This window comes from Cibotium barometz, chromosome 22 (genome assembly GCF_041138505.1).
Source record: "Cibotium barometz isolate CiBa-2024 chromosome 22, ASM4113850v1, whole genome shotgun sequence".
Taxonomy (NCBI): Eukaryota; Viridiplantae; Streptophyta; class Polypodiopsida; order Cyatheales; family Cibotiaceae; genus Cibotium; species Cibotium barometz.
This window is the reverse complement of record NC_141067.1, coordinates 11,538,702-11,557,595: the sequence shown is the minus strand read 5'-3', so window position 1 is coordinate 11,557,595 and position 18,894 is coordinate 11,538,702. Positions and strand designations below refer to the sequence as shown.

At 46.3% G+C, this 18,894-nt stretch overlaps 1 protein-coding gene across 1 annotated transcript in view; it reads right to left on the bottom strand.

The window, feature by feature from the left end:
* LOC147626275 (vacuolar protein sorting-associated protein 26B-like) overlaps window positions 1–18,894 on the bottom strand; it is a 121,330-nt gene that overhangs the window by 86,261 nt on the left and 16,175 nt on the right. Inside the window, exon 2 of the mRNA XM_086816413.1 lies at window positions 88–162. Within this exon, the coding sequence (XP_086672539.1) occupies window positions 88–162 (75 nt within the window). The remainder of the gene's footprint in view (window positions 1–87; window positions 163–18,894) is intronic.

The following is an 18,894-nucleotide window of genomic DNA, read 5'->3' as shown; positions in this document are numbered from 1 at the left end:
TACAAAGCAAGCACTTGCAAAAGTTTCTCGTTTAAGCCAACAAATCATTGCCTTACCATATTGACCCATAGAGTACAAGGCATGTACCTGCTGTCGGCTTTCAGCATCAGCAAAGTCGATTGTGACTGTGCATGGTGGAGCCAACGCTCCACGAAGAAAATTCTACAGCAATTCATATTTTGTGGACACATTTAGAAAGTATCCACCAGTATGGTACAAACAAGTAATGCCAAAAAATGAACACAAAGATCATGCACTGCAACCAAATTACATCAAAATGGTCATAATGAGTTAAATACATAACAGCTCAGGGCTTCACAGTGATCATCCACATTCTTGATCTACTAACATCTACATTGCTGGAAATGAAGGAGATAAACAATGCTTGCCACAAGCAACATGCTAGAGACTACAGCAACTCTACAGCTGATAAGGAAAAAAACTCGACCATCAAAGACACTTGCACACACCCTCCAGACTAGCTAGTTGGGCGCTCACTGTGATAGACAAAAATCAGGGGGAGGGGAGGTATCTGCATACCCCCTTCTGCAGGTCAGACCCTGTATTGCCTAGCTGGTCAGCTTGCTCTTTTGGGGTTTGCCCAACCTGTCGGGTGCTCCCCAACTTGGGTGGTTCTCAATCCCTTTATCCAGCCAGGCCCCTGATAATCTGCGGAATTAGCTACCGTATGATGACCTGCCAGCAGGCAGTGCTTGTTAGGCCTGCATACTGACCTGCTCCAATACCAAGGAGGGTCTAAACCTACTCCCAACAAGCACAGTGCAGATGGGCTGCAGGCAGGATGAAGGCGGGCAGCAGCATCACGATGAGTGGGCTGCTGAAATCAGCCTTACGTGACCTGCTCAGTTATCAAGGGTCTAAACATACCCGTATTGCTAAGACTTCAGCAGCCCACTCCACATGGATGCTGCCCACCTTCATCCTACACTGCTGCAGCCTGATTGGGTGTCGAAATGCTAGACAAACAGCCATCTGCATTGTGAGAGGTGACATAATTACCCCGACAGCCTGGATCCCAATGGCTTATTAGCGCCCCCCAACCCCCTCGTGTAGAGCATAAGGAAGAGCCAACGGGCACACAGCCCGGCGGTGAGGGCTTGTGACTCAAGGAGGGGAGGTCCGGATTTCAAATCTCTGCAGGCCCCTGTTGGTATTGTGGCCATCTTTTGTGACCACAAGTTGTAGTGCCTTCTGGCGAGGAGACCAAACCACATCCAGGTGGGTACCAAAAAGCTTGTGACAACAGAAGGATCTACTAATTGAAGGGGTTGGGGGGCGGGTGGGGGGGAGGGGGGAAGAAACCTGAGATTGCCGCTGAATATCTCAATGTACACCCATAGCATATAAAGATGTCGCAACAGCTTGTTAACTCTCCCCCTTTCGTGCAGTTGGTGCAAAAGGGGGGGTGGCTTGTTAACTTCCCCACTTTCCTGGGGTTGGCACCATTGCAAAATAGTTGCTTTACTGATGGGACTCAAAAGAAGAAAAGGATTACAACTTAATGTTGCTCCTGACCTACATACTTGAAAATCAAGATTCATATCCTTTTTCCTGATTGTTTGTTATCATTCCCTTATAACAAGTTTCCTTTTAAATAGATATGGCATAGCTATTCTTCAAATCTATACTGAATGAATAGATAGTGCGAACAAACTAGACCACTGATGAGTGGCCCCACGTTAAAATATTGCTGTGACAACACCAATATATACTGATTGGGCTCCTCTAGTCATAATTCATGCATATCAGAGTCCTATTTGCACACACAAAGAATAAATGCCTTAAGAGTGTGGGCTACAACTGCAAAACCAAAACACTTACAATCAATCAAATGTCATGATCCAAGACCATTACAGCAAGTGTACAAGGTCTCGCAAATGGTAGTTTTGTACTTGAATCATGCTACATGCTTCTTTCGTATGTTTTGAGAGTGGATTGGAAATGTTCTCTCAAAGAGCTTTCATTTGACTTCCAACTCAAGTTGGTCCCTAAAGATTGAGAGACCTCTAAATTAGAAATCTTGGTTTGACACAAAAATGCTAGAGCTAAAATAGAAGAATTTTTCAACACGTGTTCCAACAGTTACTACCGATGTACACCAAACAATGGAAGAGGAAACTACTGTGAGGGCAAAAGGATGAAAGGACCAAATATAAGAGAGATCATAGTAAATCAACACAGCATGCAATGAGTGAGTGAGTGTATATATGATAAAATCGAGTACAAGAGCTCAATGTGAGACTCCGAAGGAGTGGAGAGGGCTGCTGTCCCATGATAATGCAGAGGGTGGAGAAGGCCACAATCTGAGGCAGATGGTAGGCTGTCGTCCTGAAGAAGTGAGCAGAGATGGTGTCATGACCCTGTGAATTTGTGCAGCGTAGGTGTGAGCATGGTGGACAATGTGCAGGACACAAGTGTGTAAGACATTGGTTATATGTTCACACTTGGGGACACTTATTAAGGGTTCTTTCTATTACCCCATGTGGGGGGGTGTAAATGTTTTGAGAGGACAAAGGTTTTAAAAACCTTTTAACTAAAATAATACCTCTTTTTAAAAGTGAATCGTGGCTTAGCGGAGCCCACGTTATTTTTGGAGGGGGGAGCTTCTTTTGCCAAAAGTCGGCTGCACACTGGATTTTTCTCCTTCTCTTTGGCTGGAGTCGGCTGCTGCAGGAAGCACAGGTCTACACTGCACATGGCTTTCTCTCTCTAGGCGATTGGCGGGCTGGTCGGGCAGCAACAGAGGAGTCGGGCAGTTTGCAGGTGGCGGTCAGGAGCTGCATAGCAGGAAACGGCGATCTGCAGAGAAGCATGGGCTGGACAGAACCCCTTTTTGCTTTTTGGCTATTGGTGGGCTGCAAGTGCAAGGACTGAACTGCTCTCTCTCTCCCTCTACTGGATGCATGCAGGCGGGCAGTTTGCTGGTGGCCGCAGAAGTGCACAGCCGACAAGTTTCTCTCTTTCAATCTTTCTCTAGGGGAAAGTGCACAAGGACTATAAGCTTCTCTCTCTCTTTGCGAGCAGGTGGGGCTACAGGAAGTGCATAACCGAGTCTCTCTTTTCACTGGCTCGAGACTGTCACGGAGGTGTTCCTCTGGCCCTTTGTGAGAGGAAGCTTTTGGGCTGTTTTGGAAGAGTCTACGGGCTGATATATGGTTATGTTTTTGATTATGTGCATGGACCAATTGGCTGCATATTCAGGGCCTTGTGGATGTACTTTCTTGGCAGATTAGAGGTGCAGAACAGTGTGGTGTTTTGAGCACAGGGCTGTGTAAAACCTCTATGCCAAGAGGACTAGAGGACTGGCAGTTTGGACATGCATACGTATAAGCCATGAATGGCCATGATGTATTCAATTAAACTCTTCTATTGAATTGAATAAAGAAATACCGAAAGGGGCGCCAAGCTTTGGGGCCAACAGGTGTCGCTGTTCTTTTTGTGTAGGAGCACTCTAGCTCCCTTTTATCTGTCTTATTTGCTGGATTACAACTGTGTTTGGGTAACTGCTAGTCTACCGCACTTTGGTTTCTACCAGAGGCCGGTTTCAAGGTTCCGTTGCCGGGACCATCACCAACTTTCTTAAGGGGGTGAGCTCATGGTTGACTCGAGGAAAGTCATTGCTGAAAATTTCAGCAAGATGTCAAACTATGAGGATGACTATGACTATGATGATGAGGAAGAGCAAGAGACCACTCCTGAGAGGACTGAGTCTGAGGATGTACTTGCAAGAGAACAGACTGCAGAAGATGCACGTTATGAGGATGTAACGCAGCCAGAAGATATGCCAAGTAAAGAGGAAGATGATGCCCAATTCAAAGCCCATTTGGCAGGGGCAGTGGATGTGCTCATGCAGCTCACACAACATGAGAAGTTTGTTGAATTTATGAGGGCCCTTCTGAACCTAAGAAGAAGAAGAAGTAGGTGCGTTCTAGGATTTGGGTATGAATGCAGGGGGTAGCAATCTTGTCAAGCTACTTCCTTACGATAATCTAACGCCTATGGGTAAGGCGAAGGATTATAAAGAACAGGGAGCTGCAGTGAAATTTGATACGGCCAAAGACAGGCTCAAGGCTCTTACCTTTTTACAGCAGTTTGATGCTACTTTTTCTGGTGGAAATTACACGAAATCCTCGAAAGTGAGAAAAGCTGCGACTTTTCTCAAGGGCAATGCATTGCAGTGGTGGTCCACTCTTCTTTTGCAGGGCATAGCACCATCTACTTGGGTACAATTTAAACAGGTGTTCTCTTCCATGTGGCTCACATCTACATTTGAGGTGCATGTAATGATAGCATGGCATAAGTTGGATGCATCGAAATGCGAGTATCTTGAGGTTATAACAAGAAGTTTTGGGAAGCTTTACTCCCAGTTACTTCGTATCGTGCAGTGCCACTGTCTGAGCAGGTTGAGAAGTATTGTTGTGGGTTGCCCAAGGAAGTGCGTGACTATTGCATTAAGACCCGAGTAACAAATATGTCACAGATGATAGAAAATGCCATGACAGCAAATGCATTACTCACTGGGGTTTAAGGGCAGCAAAAGCACTGGCAAGAAAACTAAGAAGTCAAGGCATGCATCTCGGGATGCAACAGTGCCTGCAGAGAAGCGGCGTAAGATGTTACCAATGCCCAAGAGAACTCCCAAGGAGAAGCAGGCTTTGTTGGATGCCAAGAAATGCTTTTTCTGTACCGAAGAGGGACATATGTCTTTCAATTGTCCCAAGCGTAAGTCCAACAAGGACTCTGACACTAAAGAAGAGGCCAAGTCTAAGAAAGCAAAGCCTTCTGCTACAAGGTTAGTTCCTGATCTTGTTGGGGAATAGCCAGGTGGTGAGGAGACTGAGTTGTGCAAAGCATGGGGCAAAGTTAGAGATCAGAATGCTTTGATTTTCTTGGACACAGGTGCTAGAGCCAACTTTATCTCACCAGATTTGACTAACAGATTGGGGATCCGTGTAGAGGAAATGGAGCCTTTGTATGAGGCTAATATGACTTGTCCTAGGTATGCAGAACCCGTTACCCCTATTATTGGGAAGCTGAGGCTTCATGTGCAGGGTTATGTGGACAGTGAGGAATTTTATATCATGCCACTTGATGGGTGTGATGTTTTGTTGGGTATGCCATGGTGCCATAGAGTACATGCGGTGGTGGATACGTACAATAGGAAGATTACTTTGACTCAGAGAGAAAGAGCACATTTCGGATGTAAAGCTTAAAGGGGCATCTGTTCCTATTGTATCAGCTTCGGCCATTTCATCAGTAATGAAAAAGCATCTTTCCGCGTACTTGGTTTTTGTTAAGGATGCAAAAGATGATGAATCTCAATCTAATTTGTCTATGTTAGATAAAGACAAGACTGATTTCCTACGTGAGTACCAAGATTGCTTTTCCAAGTCATTACCGAGAGAACTTCCTCCGGAAAGGCAAGAAGATCATGCTATTGATCTTATTCCGCGGAGTACTCCACCAAATAGACTGCCGTACCGTGTTAGTGCAACCCAACAAGAGGAAATTATGAGCCAGGTATGAGAGTTGTTGAAAAAGGGGTTGATTCAACCAAGCTCGTCACCCTTTTGCTCACGTGTTCAAGAACACCATCAAGAATGGATTCCCTATTCCGAGGATCGATGACATATTGGACAGCATACAGGACTCCACAGTCTTTAGTCGGATAGACTTGAAAAGCACGTATCATCAGATACGCATTAGACCCAAGGATGTGCATAAGACAGCATTTCGAACCACCTTTGGGCTATATGAGTTCTTGGTCATGCCCTTTGGCTTGACAAATGCTCCCATCATCTTTAACAGGATGATGGACAGGATTTTGTGGGCACATTCTTTGATGACATGATTGTGCATGCACGCTCAGAGAAGGAGCATAGAGAGCATTTGGCCACAGTGTTTGAGGAACTCCGGAACCATAGGTTGGTCATAAATGGGAAGAAGAGTGAGTTCTTCTTGGAAGAAATACACTTCTTGAAACACATCGTGTCTAAAGATGGAGTCCGTATGGATCCTTCAAAAGTAGAAGCAATTCTCAAGTGGCCAGATTTGAGAACCATGCATAATGTTCGCTTGGGATTGTGTTCCTATTACAGGCGGTACATACGGTATTTTGCTGAGATTGCTTCGCCCCTTCATGCTTTAACAAAGAAGGGAACTCCGTTTCGATGGGCTAATCGGAAAATTGCAGCCTTTAAGAAGCTTAAAGAAAAGCTTACTTCGGATCCCGTATTGGTACTACCGGATCTCCGAAAGGCTTTTGTTGTCCAGTGTGATGCATGTGGGAACAGCATTGGGGCAGTTCTCATGCATGAAGGACATGTGATAGCCTATGAGATTACAAAATGCCGAGAAGCATTTACAGGTCTATGAGAAAGAGATGTTGGCTGTAATTCATGCTCTTTCTCCATGGAAACACTATTTGCTTGGGGCTGATTTCACTAAGCAGACAGATCATCAGACCTTGAGTTATTTCCTCACGCAAACTAAACTTTCTGAGAAGCATATGAGATGGGCCAACTTTTTGTCTATGTTCCACTTTCAAATTGTACATGTGGAAGGCAAAAAGAATGTTGTGGCAGATGCTTTGTCACACAAGCCACAAGTCTCAGCAGTTTCACTTGCTTATCATCATGAGCTTGATGAGATGAAAGAGCAATATGCCCAGGATGAGGATTTTGGCAAGGTCTATGGTCAAATGTTTGAGGGTCAACGGCATGATCATTATACTCTCAAGGATGGCTTCTTGTTGATGCATGGTAGACTCTGTGTTACCAGGTAGTTACGACTCAAGGTTATGATTGAAAGTCATGCTCCATCGTATGCACGTCATAGGGACATTGAGGCCATGGTAAAGACAGTTGAGGCTTTCTTTTATTGGCCGACCTTGAGAAGAGATGTTGATGCTTTTGTTAGGCAATGCATCGTATGTCAGAAGGTGAAGTTTGACCGTTAGAAGACACCAGGGCTACTTCAGCCTTTACCTATTCCCGATAGACCATGGGAGAGCATTGCCATGGATTTTATATTTGATCTTCTCAGGACACAAACGGAGAATGATGGCATTTGGGACTATCATATGCAGGTTCAGTAAGCAGGCTCATTTCATTCCGTGCGTAAGAAGATCAAAGTTGATCACATGGTGAAGTTGTTCATGGCGAACATCTTCAAGTATCATGGCATGCCTTCATCTATCATTAGTGACCGTGATCCACGGATGACAAGTTTATTTTGGAGAGGGATGTTTGACAACATGGGTACAACTCTCAAGTTTTCACCATCATTTCATCCACAGACAGATGGGCAATCGGAAGAGGCTAATTCCACAGTGTTAGATCTTCTCAAATGTTATGTGTCAGAGCACAAGCAACAATGGCAAAAGTATCTTCCTTTGGTGGAGTTCGCTTATAACAACACCGTCCATACCTCAACAGGCAAGGCGCCGTTTGAGATTGTGGAAGGAGGGAAGAAGGTACCACCCATTTTGCACACAATGGATAAGATCTTTCAGGCTGACCAGTATGTGGAGAGTATGGATGAAGCTTATAGGAGAGTTAAGTTGGCACTAAGAAGCCCGACTCAAACCGAGAGAAACTGAAGGCCGAGAGGACCTGCAATGATTGTGGCAAGAAAGGCCACTATTGGAGGAAGTGTCCCAAGCGGACTAGGAAGAGTGCTAATTCTTCAGCTTCAGCTGCAAAGATTCCAGCCTTTGTGCACTTAGAGATGATGGACACGGATGCTTCATCTTCTTCGAGCGAGGAGGCAGTTGGCTTCACTACAAAGGATACTCGGGAATGGATTCTCGATAGTGGTGCTTCCAGGCACATGACTCCTTCCCGTGACTTCTTTCTGGATCTGAAACGGCAGTCAGGTCGCATTTTCATTGGCACAATTCCACAATTCCGATACACAGTGAGGGCCGGATGGAGATCATTCCCGATCGCAGAGGGGGTAAGCATTCCTCTTGTGTTCTTTACGTCCCAACACTTGGTTTTTATCTATTGTCAGTGCATGAGGTATGCAAGACTGGCTTCCGGGTGGAGTTTGAGGAGCATTCTGTTGCTCTACGGGACCGCGAGACTAGCCAGGTTGTTTGGGAAGGCGGCGTGGAGAATGGTATATACAAACTCTCCGCACTCTTCTCTTTGACAGATTCTCAGGTTGGTGACTTGTGGCACTTTCGGTTTGGCCACTTAAATGTGGATGCGCTGCGGCGAGCTTTCCGGGACCAGATGGTGGTTGGCTTGCCAGATGTTGGCAGCAAGCAAGGACACTACAGTTCTTGCATACGTGGTAAGCAGCACAAGGAATCCTTTCTGAAGTAGGCTTCCAAGCGGGCTTCGAAACCATTGGAGTTGGTACACACTGACTTGTGTGGACCTATGCAGACAACATCCTTGGGAGGTTCACTGTACTTCATGCTGCATGTTAATGATTGTTCCAAATTCACATGGGTTTATTTCCTTTCTCAGAAGGACTAGGCTTTTGCTCTTCCCAAGTATCCGTTGCGGAGAATCCTCCAATCTCCTCCCTGCCTGAAGAAAATGAAACATCGATGTCCACCACCTCCAGGTGCACAAAAGCCCGCGTCTTCATGATTGCTGCGGAGGAATCTTCACCCTTCTCGGTCTTCCGCTGGGGACACTGCCTCCAATAGTGGCCTTTCTCGCCACAATCATTACAGGTCCTCTCTGCCTTTAGTTTCTCGCGGCCAGTAACGGACTTCTTTTCAGAAGACTTCTCCGACGAAGCCTTCCCTTTGCCCGTGTTACGGCCTTTCGACCGTTGGCCAGTTAAGACCTCCGAACCTCCACCCTGAGGAGGGTTCGTGAATCGTTCCTCCTAGTCCAGGACCATGGGCACAAGCTCCTCCCACATGATGGTACTGAGCCTGCCACTGGTAATCAAAGACGAGTAAAATGCTGAGTACTGAGAGGGCAAGTGCGACAGCAACGTTATGGCCATGTCCTCTGACGATCTCTAGCCTGAAGAACTTCCTGCTGAAGAGCCTGCGGCTTGTTAATATGCTCCCGCATCGTCGACGACTTTGCAAGGCTCATAACCCGCATCTGTACTTCCAAGGAAATCCTCTTCATGGGCGATACCCTGTTGTAAAGAGAGGCCAAATGCTGCCATATACCTCTGGCCAGCGTCATATGCTTTACATGATTGATTACCTGCGCTGTGCAGTTGAGAAAGATAAACGAACGAACCCTGGCATTGACACGATCCCACATCTGTGTCTGAGCCTCCCGGTCCTTTCATATCGACGGTAACTCCCCTTCCTCTACTTCCGGCCGTGGAACCCCAACAACGACGAAATCTGCGAGGTCGTAAGACTCCAGAACAGATTCCATCATAACCTTCCATATGCCGTAGTTGCTCCCGTCCAACTGACGGTCCACCGGGAACGTGGGGAGTGTCGGGATCTTCACATGCCTCTCAGCCATCTCAAACAGATCTGCCATTGCGGGGATGTACTCTGAAAAGGGTGGCTGGGTGGGAACAAAGAAGAACTAATACCTGCAAGTGGCTGTCCAGCAAATCAGCCCGCCGTCCTCTTGCTTCTCCTCTTCCCAAACAGTCCAAAACAGTCCACCAATCAGCCACACAACAGTCCCCCTCTTGCTCACACAAATCCCAAGAACTATCTAGAGCCTAGGCTCTGATACCATGTCAGAATACGCAGCGGAGATGATGACCAGATCTGGGAACACAAGAGCAAAACACAGTGCAGAAAATCACAGCACGAGAGAGAGAGATAGAGACATGTAACTCTGCTCTATATACACAAGAAGATCCCGGAGTGTGATACACAAATGGTATGGGGGCTGGGGGCCTATTTATATGCCCCCATATGAGCAGTCGGCCTGCTGAAAAAGGCACTCCACGACTGCATCATCAGTCGGCCAGCAATAAATGAGGCCCACGACTGCATACATCCAGTCGACCAGCAGTAGAGAGGTCCACGACTGCTGTTGGGCAGTCGGCCAGTCACATGTCTACTGATGGGCTAGTCGGCCAGCCACTCAGTGCTCCTGCCAACCTCTGGCATCCCTCCACACTACTGGAAAATGGAAAAAAATAGGGAGAAAATACGGGGAGTGAGGAAAAATGATAAAACACCTCATAAGGGCGAGCACACCCACAACAGAGGCCCTGGTGTATAAAAGTAGACAGGAGATGACTTCTAACACAGTCATCCCGTGCGATAACCAAAGCTATATAGCTATTGCTCGGAACCCGGTCTTCCATGCCCGGACCAAGCACATAGAGATACAATATCACTTTGTTCGTGAGAAGATCTTGGCTGGTGACATCTTGCTTCTTTATTGTTCGACGGAGGACAATGCAGCGGACCTCTTCACGAAGTCTCTACCTCAGGCTATGCTTCGGCGGCACTCCAGCTCACTGGGTTGGTTCCACATCCAGGAGCTGAGAGCGGGTGTTAGCAATCATCTCCTATCTGTATATTTACACCAGGAGCTGAGAGGGGGTGTTAGCAGTCATCTCCTATCTGTATATACCAAGACTGAGAGGGGGTGTTAGCAATCATCTCTTATCTGTATATTTACACCAGGGCCTCTGTTGTGGGTGTGCCCGCCCGATTTAAGTGTTTTCTCATTTTTCCCCACTCTCCATATTTTTCCCTATTTTTTTCCTATTTTTCCTTGGTATGGGAGGCTGTCGTGTGCCTGTTGTTGGTGTTGAACTCACACACTCACACACACAAACCTGCACATTAGGGTTAGGTGCAGGATGGAGAAGCTCACACACAAAAATGAGAGAGAGAGAGAGAGAGAGAGAGAGAGAGAGAGAGAGAGAGAGCCAAAAGTGTGGTAGCCACAAAATGCAAGTCAACTCTTACATGTGTGCCACATCCATACAATATAGAAGTACAAAATATTATATGTAGAGTGTCCTTTCACACTTGATATCCAAGGGGAAAAACCACATGGGAAAAAGTGCCCTTGGTTAAGCCCTGTTCACACATAGCACTACCATAAGTGAGCATATGCCTACAAATCCCCCCTGTAGTGGAAGTGTGAACCTGTACAAGGTAGCATATCACTCTCTGTATGAGAGTAAGCCTAAAGCTTTACGGAAAGCTTCAAACTTTTCTCTAGGTAAAGCCTTTGTGAATAGATCTGCAACATTATCCTGTGTAGGGCAGTAAGATAAACTGATCTCCCCTGCATGTAGCCTCTCTCTGACATAGTGATAATGAATCTCAATGTGCTTGGTACGTGCATGAAATACTGGATTTCGTGCCACGGCCATAGCACTCTGGCGATCAGTGAGAATGGTGGTGGGTGTCTGCTGACACTCACGAAGATCAGCCAATAGTCTCCTCAACCATACACAATCTACTGTAGCTGTGAAGACTGCCCTGTACTCAGCCTCACAAGTAGATGTGGCAACAGTGGGTTGCTTTTTACTCAACCAAGATATGCATGAACTGCCAAGAAAAAAACAATTCCCACTGGTGGATTGCCTGGTATCATAATCACCAGCCCAATCTGAATCACTGTATGCATAAAGCTGCAAGCTGCCCCCCTGGGATAGAACAAACCAAGATCCAGGGTACCCTGAAGATAACGAAAAATGCGTTTGACTGCTTGCCAATGCTTTGTGCATGGGCTATGCATGAATTTGCTCAACAAAGACACCCCAAAAGATATGTATGGCCTCGTGTTACACAAGTAAATGAGACATCCCACTGCCTGGCTGTAAATGCCAGCCTCAAAAGGCTCTCCAATATCATGCATAGTAAGCCGTACACATGGTTCTACTGGAGTAGAAATGGGCTTACATTCATCCATGTGAAACCCAAGTCTTGCTTTGTACCTGTCAATAGTACCATCGGACTTCCTTTTGACTTTGTACACCCACTTTGTTCCAATGACATGCTTGCCTTTAGGCAATTCCACAAAATCCCAAGTATTGTTCTTCATGATAGAAGAGATTTCAGCTTGCATAGCTTGCACCCAATGCTCATTCTCATGTGCTTCTTTCTTCATAAGAAGAAGGTTCTTCTGAATCAAAGAGACCACCCATTGCTAATGCAGACTCCCCACGATGTATATTCAAAGCATGGCTGGAACTAGCCCTTGTTCTACCTGTGAGTGGAGCTGCAAGTTTGCTTTCTTGCAAAGTTTTCAACAACCATCTTGGCACTGACTTGGCTGTGTCTATGGCTGTTCGCTCTTCCCTGACAAGATCTTCCACTTCTTCCATAGAAGGGGGCTGAATGGCTGGCTGTTCCACATGTTCTACATGAGGATTTTCTTGTGTAGGGGCTGGCTGATCTGAATCCCCCTAATTGCAATGGGTAATAGTCCATCAAACATGTCCTGTATACTTGTATCATTACTTTTATACAAGCTGTACATGGGCTGTTCTGAATTTTCAGCAAATACCACATCTCTACTGACAAAAATCCTTCGTGTAGTTGGATTATAAAGACGGTATCCTTTGCTCTCATTACTGTAGCCCACAAAAATGCATTTCATTGCTTTGTCATCTAGCTTTGTTCGGAGTTGTTCTGGCACATGTGCATATGCCAAACACCCAAATGTACGCATATAATCCACTGTTGGCTTTCGGCTATTGTATGTTCCAGGGATAAAGAAAAATCTGCTCTCCGTCTCAACCATAAACGACCAAGGTTTAAAGGTTGAATTTGAAGATGGGAAGTGTTTGGTAAAAGACCCATCAAAGGGTTATGAAATAGTCACTTTTGGAACACCATACAAAGGCTTGTACAAGCTGGACAGCTATGACAAGCGTACTTATGATGCAAATACAGTGGATGCAAATACAGTGGCTGCCCACACTCCTGCTATGTATGATGCAGAGCTATGGCATGGTCGTTTTGGGCATGTAAATTTTCAGAGTTTGATGCTTATGCAGAAGCATCATATGGTTGATAATATGCCGCCTCTTGAGTCTCCAACAAGACATGTATGTGAGGGGTGTATTTTGGGAAAGATGCAACGAAAACCATTCCCCAAAGATGGAGCTGTTAGAGCTGAAAGTAAATTACAGCTCATACATAGTGATGTATGTGGTCCAATGCGGACACCATCCATAGGGGGGCATCTTTACTTCGTCACATTCATTGATGACTACTCCAAGTTTGCTTGGGTTTACCCTTTGAAAGCGAAAGCAGAGGTGTTTACATGCTTTCGACACTTTGTAGCAATGGCTGAAAATATGTGTGGATGTAAAGTCCAAACACTCCGCTCAGATAGAGGTGGAGAATACATGTCAAATGCATTCAAGGATTATATGCTTCAAAAGGGCATCAAACACCAATGTACTAACCCTTATACACCACAGCAAAATGGTGTAGCTGAAAGGAAAAATAGATCTCTCATGGAGATCGCAAGATGCATGGTGAAAGCACAAAAGTTGCCTCACAATTTTTGGATGGAAGCTATAATGTGTGCAACTCATGTGTTGAATAGGTGTCCAACAAAAGCTTTGAAAACCATAACACCATTTGAGGCTTGGTATACATTTTTTATACATATATTGGCACCATTGGCTGCAATAAGTATGACATTGCCAATTCCCTTTACTGGATATGTGGTATGATCTGCACATGATACAGTGCGGCCATTTGAAGCATAAACCAAGTGCTGAAATACATCTGTGCATGAAGTGATGTGGCTCGAAGCACCACTATCAAAATACCATGATACATCCTGTCTCTCAGATGCAATGCAAGACATATCATTGTCTGAAGCACTTGGTGTGCCACTAGTACATGTGACCAAAAAGTGTACTCTTCCTGGATTACATTAGCTGATTGCTGTGCTTTGTCATCAGAAGAGTCTGCTACTACATTGCCTGCTTCTTTCCTTTTCTCTTTTGCAATCCGCTTCCTACATTCACTGATGTAGTGCAAGTAGTGACATTTGCCCTTCTTTTTGGGCTTGTTTGCATCCCCTTTGTCAGACTTTTCACCACCAGAAGAGGGCTGTCCATGACCAGCCTTGCTAGACTATTGTCCCACATGCTTAAAGCTCTTTGCTTTACCCTTATCCTTGGCTGTAAATGCCTTGTCTCCACCACGGTTGCTCGATAAGTTTGCTCTTGTTTGCTCTTCCTGCAAGAGTAAACCCACCAGCTCTTCAAAAGTGACGGGATCACCACCTCCTCTCATTGAGAGGTTGAGAGAGGTGTGAAAGCCCAAGTAGGAAGGTGGTAAAGAATGAAGAGTGTTGGTGACCGTCTGTCTGTCTGGGATAACCTCATCAATGTTGAGCAATTGTTCCTGCAAATCTTTCACTTTAGTGAGATGATCTGCCATGGAGTCACCCTCATCCATAGAAAGAAGATCCAATTGCCTCTTCAAGTAGGCAACTCTTGCCTCGTTGCGTACCTGATACATTGCTTCCAATGTGTCCCATGCAAGCTTCGATGTCTTGCAAGAACGAATGTGCAAAATAATAGTCCTTTTCACTGAAAGGGCTATCAATGGCATGGCCTGTGCATCCCTAGAGTCCCATCTCTTTTGCTCTTGTGTGGGAGCAGGTTCTACATCGGGAGCTCTTTGAGCACCTCCCCTTTAAGGCGTGGCTGGCTGTATGGTAAGTGGGCGTGTGTCATCACCACACACGATGCCCCAAAGCCCTTTGGCTACCAGCAAATTACGGATCATGAAACTCCAGAGGGAGTAGTTAGATCCATCCAACTTGTCCTCCTGGGTGAGCACACCAAAAACATCTGTAGCATTTTGAGCCATGTCAACAAAATATACCTGCAAGCAAACCAAACACCAATGTGCACTGCCACGCAACCAAATGTCCTGTGCAAATGTTTGCGTGCAAACTGAAGCAAGTGTAAACCTGCACCAAATTGTCCAATTACACACAATGTGTATACATATGCGACAAATCACAGCTGTAATGCCCAATTACATGCCCCAATTTTTATGCACTCCAATTGCTTCAGTGTGCAGTTAATTGGCCAATTTTCACAAAAGCCCCAAATTTTTGCAACTGAAAGAGGCTCAATTTGCTGATTTTGACCTCAATTTGGAAAACCCCCAAATTCCAAACCAAACAATATGAATGGCACCACTTGCAATTTTTCAAGCAAAGGGTAACTTTTGGCAAACCCCTAGAATTTCGTTTGAATCTGACCTGCCTTGAAATGGCTGCAAAATTTGTATTTGCATGTGAATAAAAATCTGTATAAAGAGTACCTGTAGGCGAGGACAGTACGGATGGTACAGACGTGCATTGCAGATGTCAGTCGGGGAGCACACACACGTGGAAAAGAGTGGCATAGGCGTGCAGAGGCCGCCATTTGAGTACCAGCAACCAGGCGCAAGTGAAGATGTCGTGACAAGCTAGTGCAGGTCGACGTGCACTGCCAACGGTGGCACGGTGGTCTGAGCAGCAGGGCAGCCGCCGGAGCTGCAGCACAGAGCCGACAAGCGGGGAGGCGGCGGCGAACAGAGCCGACAGGCGGGGGCGGCACTAGCAGGAGTAGTTGCGCCAAGAACCCGGCGGCGGCGGAGACCTGGCCAGTAGCGCAGCCGGCCGGGCGGCGGCGGCGGTGGTTGGCTGCACACTAAGAGCGCCGACCGGGCTGGGCGGCGGCGGGCACCGGAAGCCAGGCGACGGACGGAAACTGGATTTTCGACGGAAATCCACAGGTGACGGATCCGTCCGACGGAAATCCACAATCAGCTGCAGGGCCAAGTCTGAACTTCCAGAGGGGCCTGGACTGAAGCTCTAATACCAATTGTTGGTGTTGAACTCACACACTCACACACAAACCTGCACATTAGGGTTAGGCGCAGGATGGAGAAGCTCACACACAGAAATGAGAGAGAGAGCCAAAAGTGTGGTAGCCACAAAATGCAAGTCAACTCTTACATGTGTGCCACATCCATATAATATAGAAGTACAAAATATTATATGTAGAGTGTCCTTTCACGCTTGATATCCAAGGGAAAAAACCACATGGGAAAAAGTGCCCTTGGTTAAGCCCTGCCCTGCTGCTCCCCGACTTTCCCTGTGTGCTGGCCGACTGGAGGAGGAGCAGGTCGTGGGCTTTCTGATGGCTGTCAGCTGTCTTTTCAGCAGGCCGACTAGCTGTTGGGGGCCATATAAAATGGCCCCTTATCCGGGATTTTCTTGTGTATATAGGAGAGTTATACGCTTCTCTCTCTCTCTCGCTCTCTCTCTCTCGCTCTCTCTCTCTCTCTCTTCTCTACGTTTTTCTGCTGTGCACTTGCTCTAGTTTTTTCAGATCTTGTCTTCATCTCCGCTGCATATTCTGACAGATGGAGGAGGGTGACTTAGCAAGTTCACCTCAGGTATTGCATCTTTATCTTGATGCCTTTAGTTGGAGCCGACTCTTGCTACGGCTCATTCAGGTTTAGCAAAGCATAGGTCTGGAGCATTGCCTGATGCTCAAGAGGGAGGTAGCACCTCCACTCCCTTGATACAAACAGGCTCAGATGTCATATAGAGGTCGCTTGGTGCAGCTTCTGTCTCACCCGAAGGTACTGACAGTTGACAGTACATCTGCTAATGGGACTTCTATGATATATGTGTACTAGAGGTCGCTTGGTGCAGCTTCTCTCTCACCCGAAGGTATTGACGGCTGACAGTACATCTGCTTATGGGACTTCTATGATATATGTGTACTAGTCACATTGGATGTTATGGTTATGTATGGTTCACAATGGTATACAACTTGGACTATTACTACACCATTGGCTTGCAGTGAATGTTGCTACATATGCATGGCTCAAAGAGATTGGGACGTTGATCTTGCCATATTGTACTTTTCACTTTTAGTTGGATCACATGGCTGATATCAGTGTGGTTCCGCTTTGGATGTCTTGCTGTATCACCAGAATGCAATCGAGGACGCTTGCCATTTTTCAAGAGGGGGGTATGTCATGACCCAGTGAATTTGTGCAACGTAGGTGTGAGCATGGTGGACAGTGTGCAGGACACAAGTGTGTAGGACATTGGTTATATGCTCACACTTAGGACACTTATTAAGGATTCTTTTTATTACCCCATGTGGGGGGGGGCTTCTTTTGCCAAAAGTAGGCTGCACACTGGATTTTTCTCTCTTTGGCTGGAGTCGGCCGCTGCAGGAAGCGCAGGTCTACACTGCACATGGCTTTCTCTCTCTACGCGACTGGCGGGCTGGTCGAGCAGCAATAGAGGAGTCGGCAATTTGCAGGAAACGGCGATCTGCAAAGAAGCGTGGGCAAGACAGAACCCCTTTTTGCTTTTTGGCTATTGGTGGGCTGCAAGTGCAAGGACTGAACTGCTCTCTCCCTCTACTAGATGCATGCAGGCGGGCAGTTTGCTGGTGGCCACAGAAGTGCACAGCCGACAGGTTTCTCTCTCTTTCTTTCTCTAGGGGAAAGCGGCACAAGGACTGTAAGTTTCTCTCTCTCTTTGCGAGCAGGTGGGGCTGCAGGAAGTGCATAACCAAGTCTCTCTTTTCACTGGCTCGAGACTGTCACAAAGGTGTTCCTCTGGTCCTTTGTGAGAGGAAGGGTTTGATAGTTCTGATGGTGGAAACAGGGCAAGCTTTTGGGCTGTTTTAGAAGAGTCTATGGGCTAATACATGGTTATGTTTTTGGCTATGTGCATGGACCAATTGGCTGCATATTCAGGGCCTTGTGGATGTACTTTCTTGGCAGATTAGAGGTGCAGAACAGTGTGGTGTTTAGAGCACAGGCTGTGTGAAACCTCTATGCCAAGAGGACCAGAGGATTGGCAGTTTGGACATGCATATGTATAAGCCATGAATGGCCATGACGTATTCAGTTAAACTCTTCTATTGAATTGAATAAAGAAATACCGAAAGGGGCGCCAAGCTTTGGGACCAACAGGTGTCGCTGTTCTTTTTGTGTAGGAGCACTCTAGGCCCCTTTTATCTGTCTTATTTGCTCGATTACAACTGTGTTTGGGTGACTGCTAGTCTACCGCACTTTGGTTTCTACCAAAGGCCAGTTTCAAAGGGCTACCGTCCCGATGTCGAGGTCAAGGAGCAGAGAGGGCTGCTATCCCGGTGATGAAGAAGAAGTAAACCTGCTGAAAAAGAATTACTGTAGCAAAGAGGGCTGCTGTCCCATATGCTGTAAATAAAACACAGATGTGCTGCTGTAAGCACTGATGGTCTGCTGATGATAAAACGCAGATGACAGTGCTAAAGTAAGCGCCGATGTAAGCCCGATGTAAGGCTGATGTAAAACGCTGAAGTCAACCCTGTTGTAAGCGGCCTGTACCAGTAGATGTAAACACTGATGTCAGCCCAGATGTAGTAACAACTCCAGCAGCAGTAGGTAAGCGATGTACTGCCTGAAGAAGCACCCGGCTGCAGCAAGACTGGAGATGGTGTTGATATCAAGTGAATTATGATGAGTTTCTTTTATATGCTCGAAGGCTGCTGGTCAGTCAGGTTAAAGTGGTGGCCAGCAGCAAAGACAAAATAAAAAGCCATAAAATATCCAAAAAATACCCTTTTTGGGCTGGATAAAATGGCACGTTTTCACACACCCCCTCTCAGGCCAAAAAGGGGACTATGAGAGACGATGAAACAAAGGGGTTTGAAGAGGATCATGACAAGGAATGGGGCGATGGTTTGTCGATGGTGTAGAACCATTTGAGATTGGGCGGTAATGGATTCAATGCCACTATGCAAGAGGTTTTCACATGTATGAATTCCCATTTTTGGGATTTCATTCACACATGCGTCCCAAACACACAAAACAGAATGCTATGTACAAGGAATGCAAGATGGAAAATGCAATGCAGTGGGTTTTCACATGAGCCGTGCCCTCATGGGGTTTTCACTGACTCATGTGCCCGATACAAC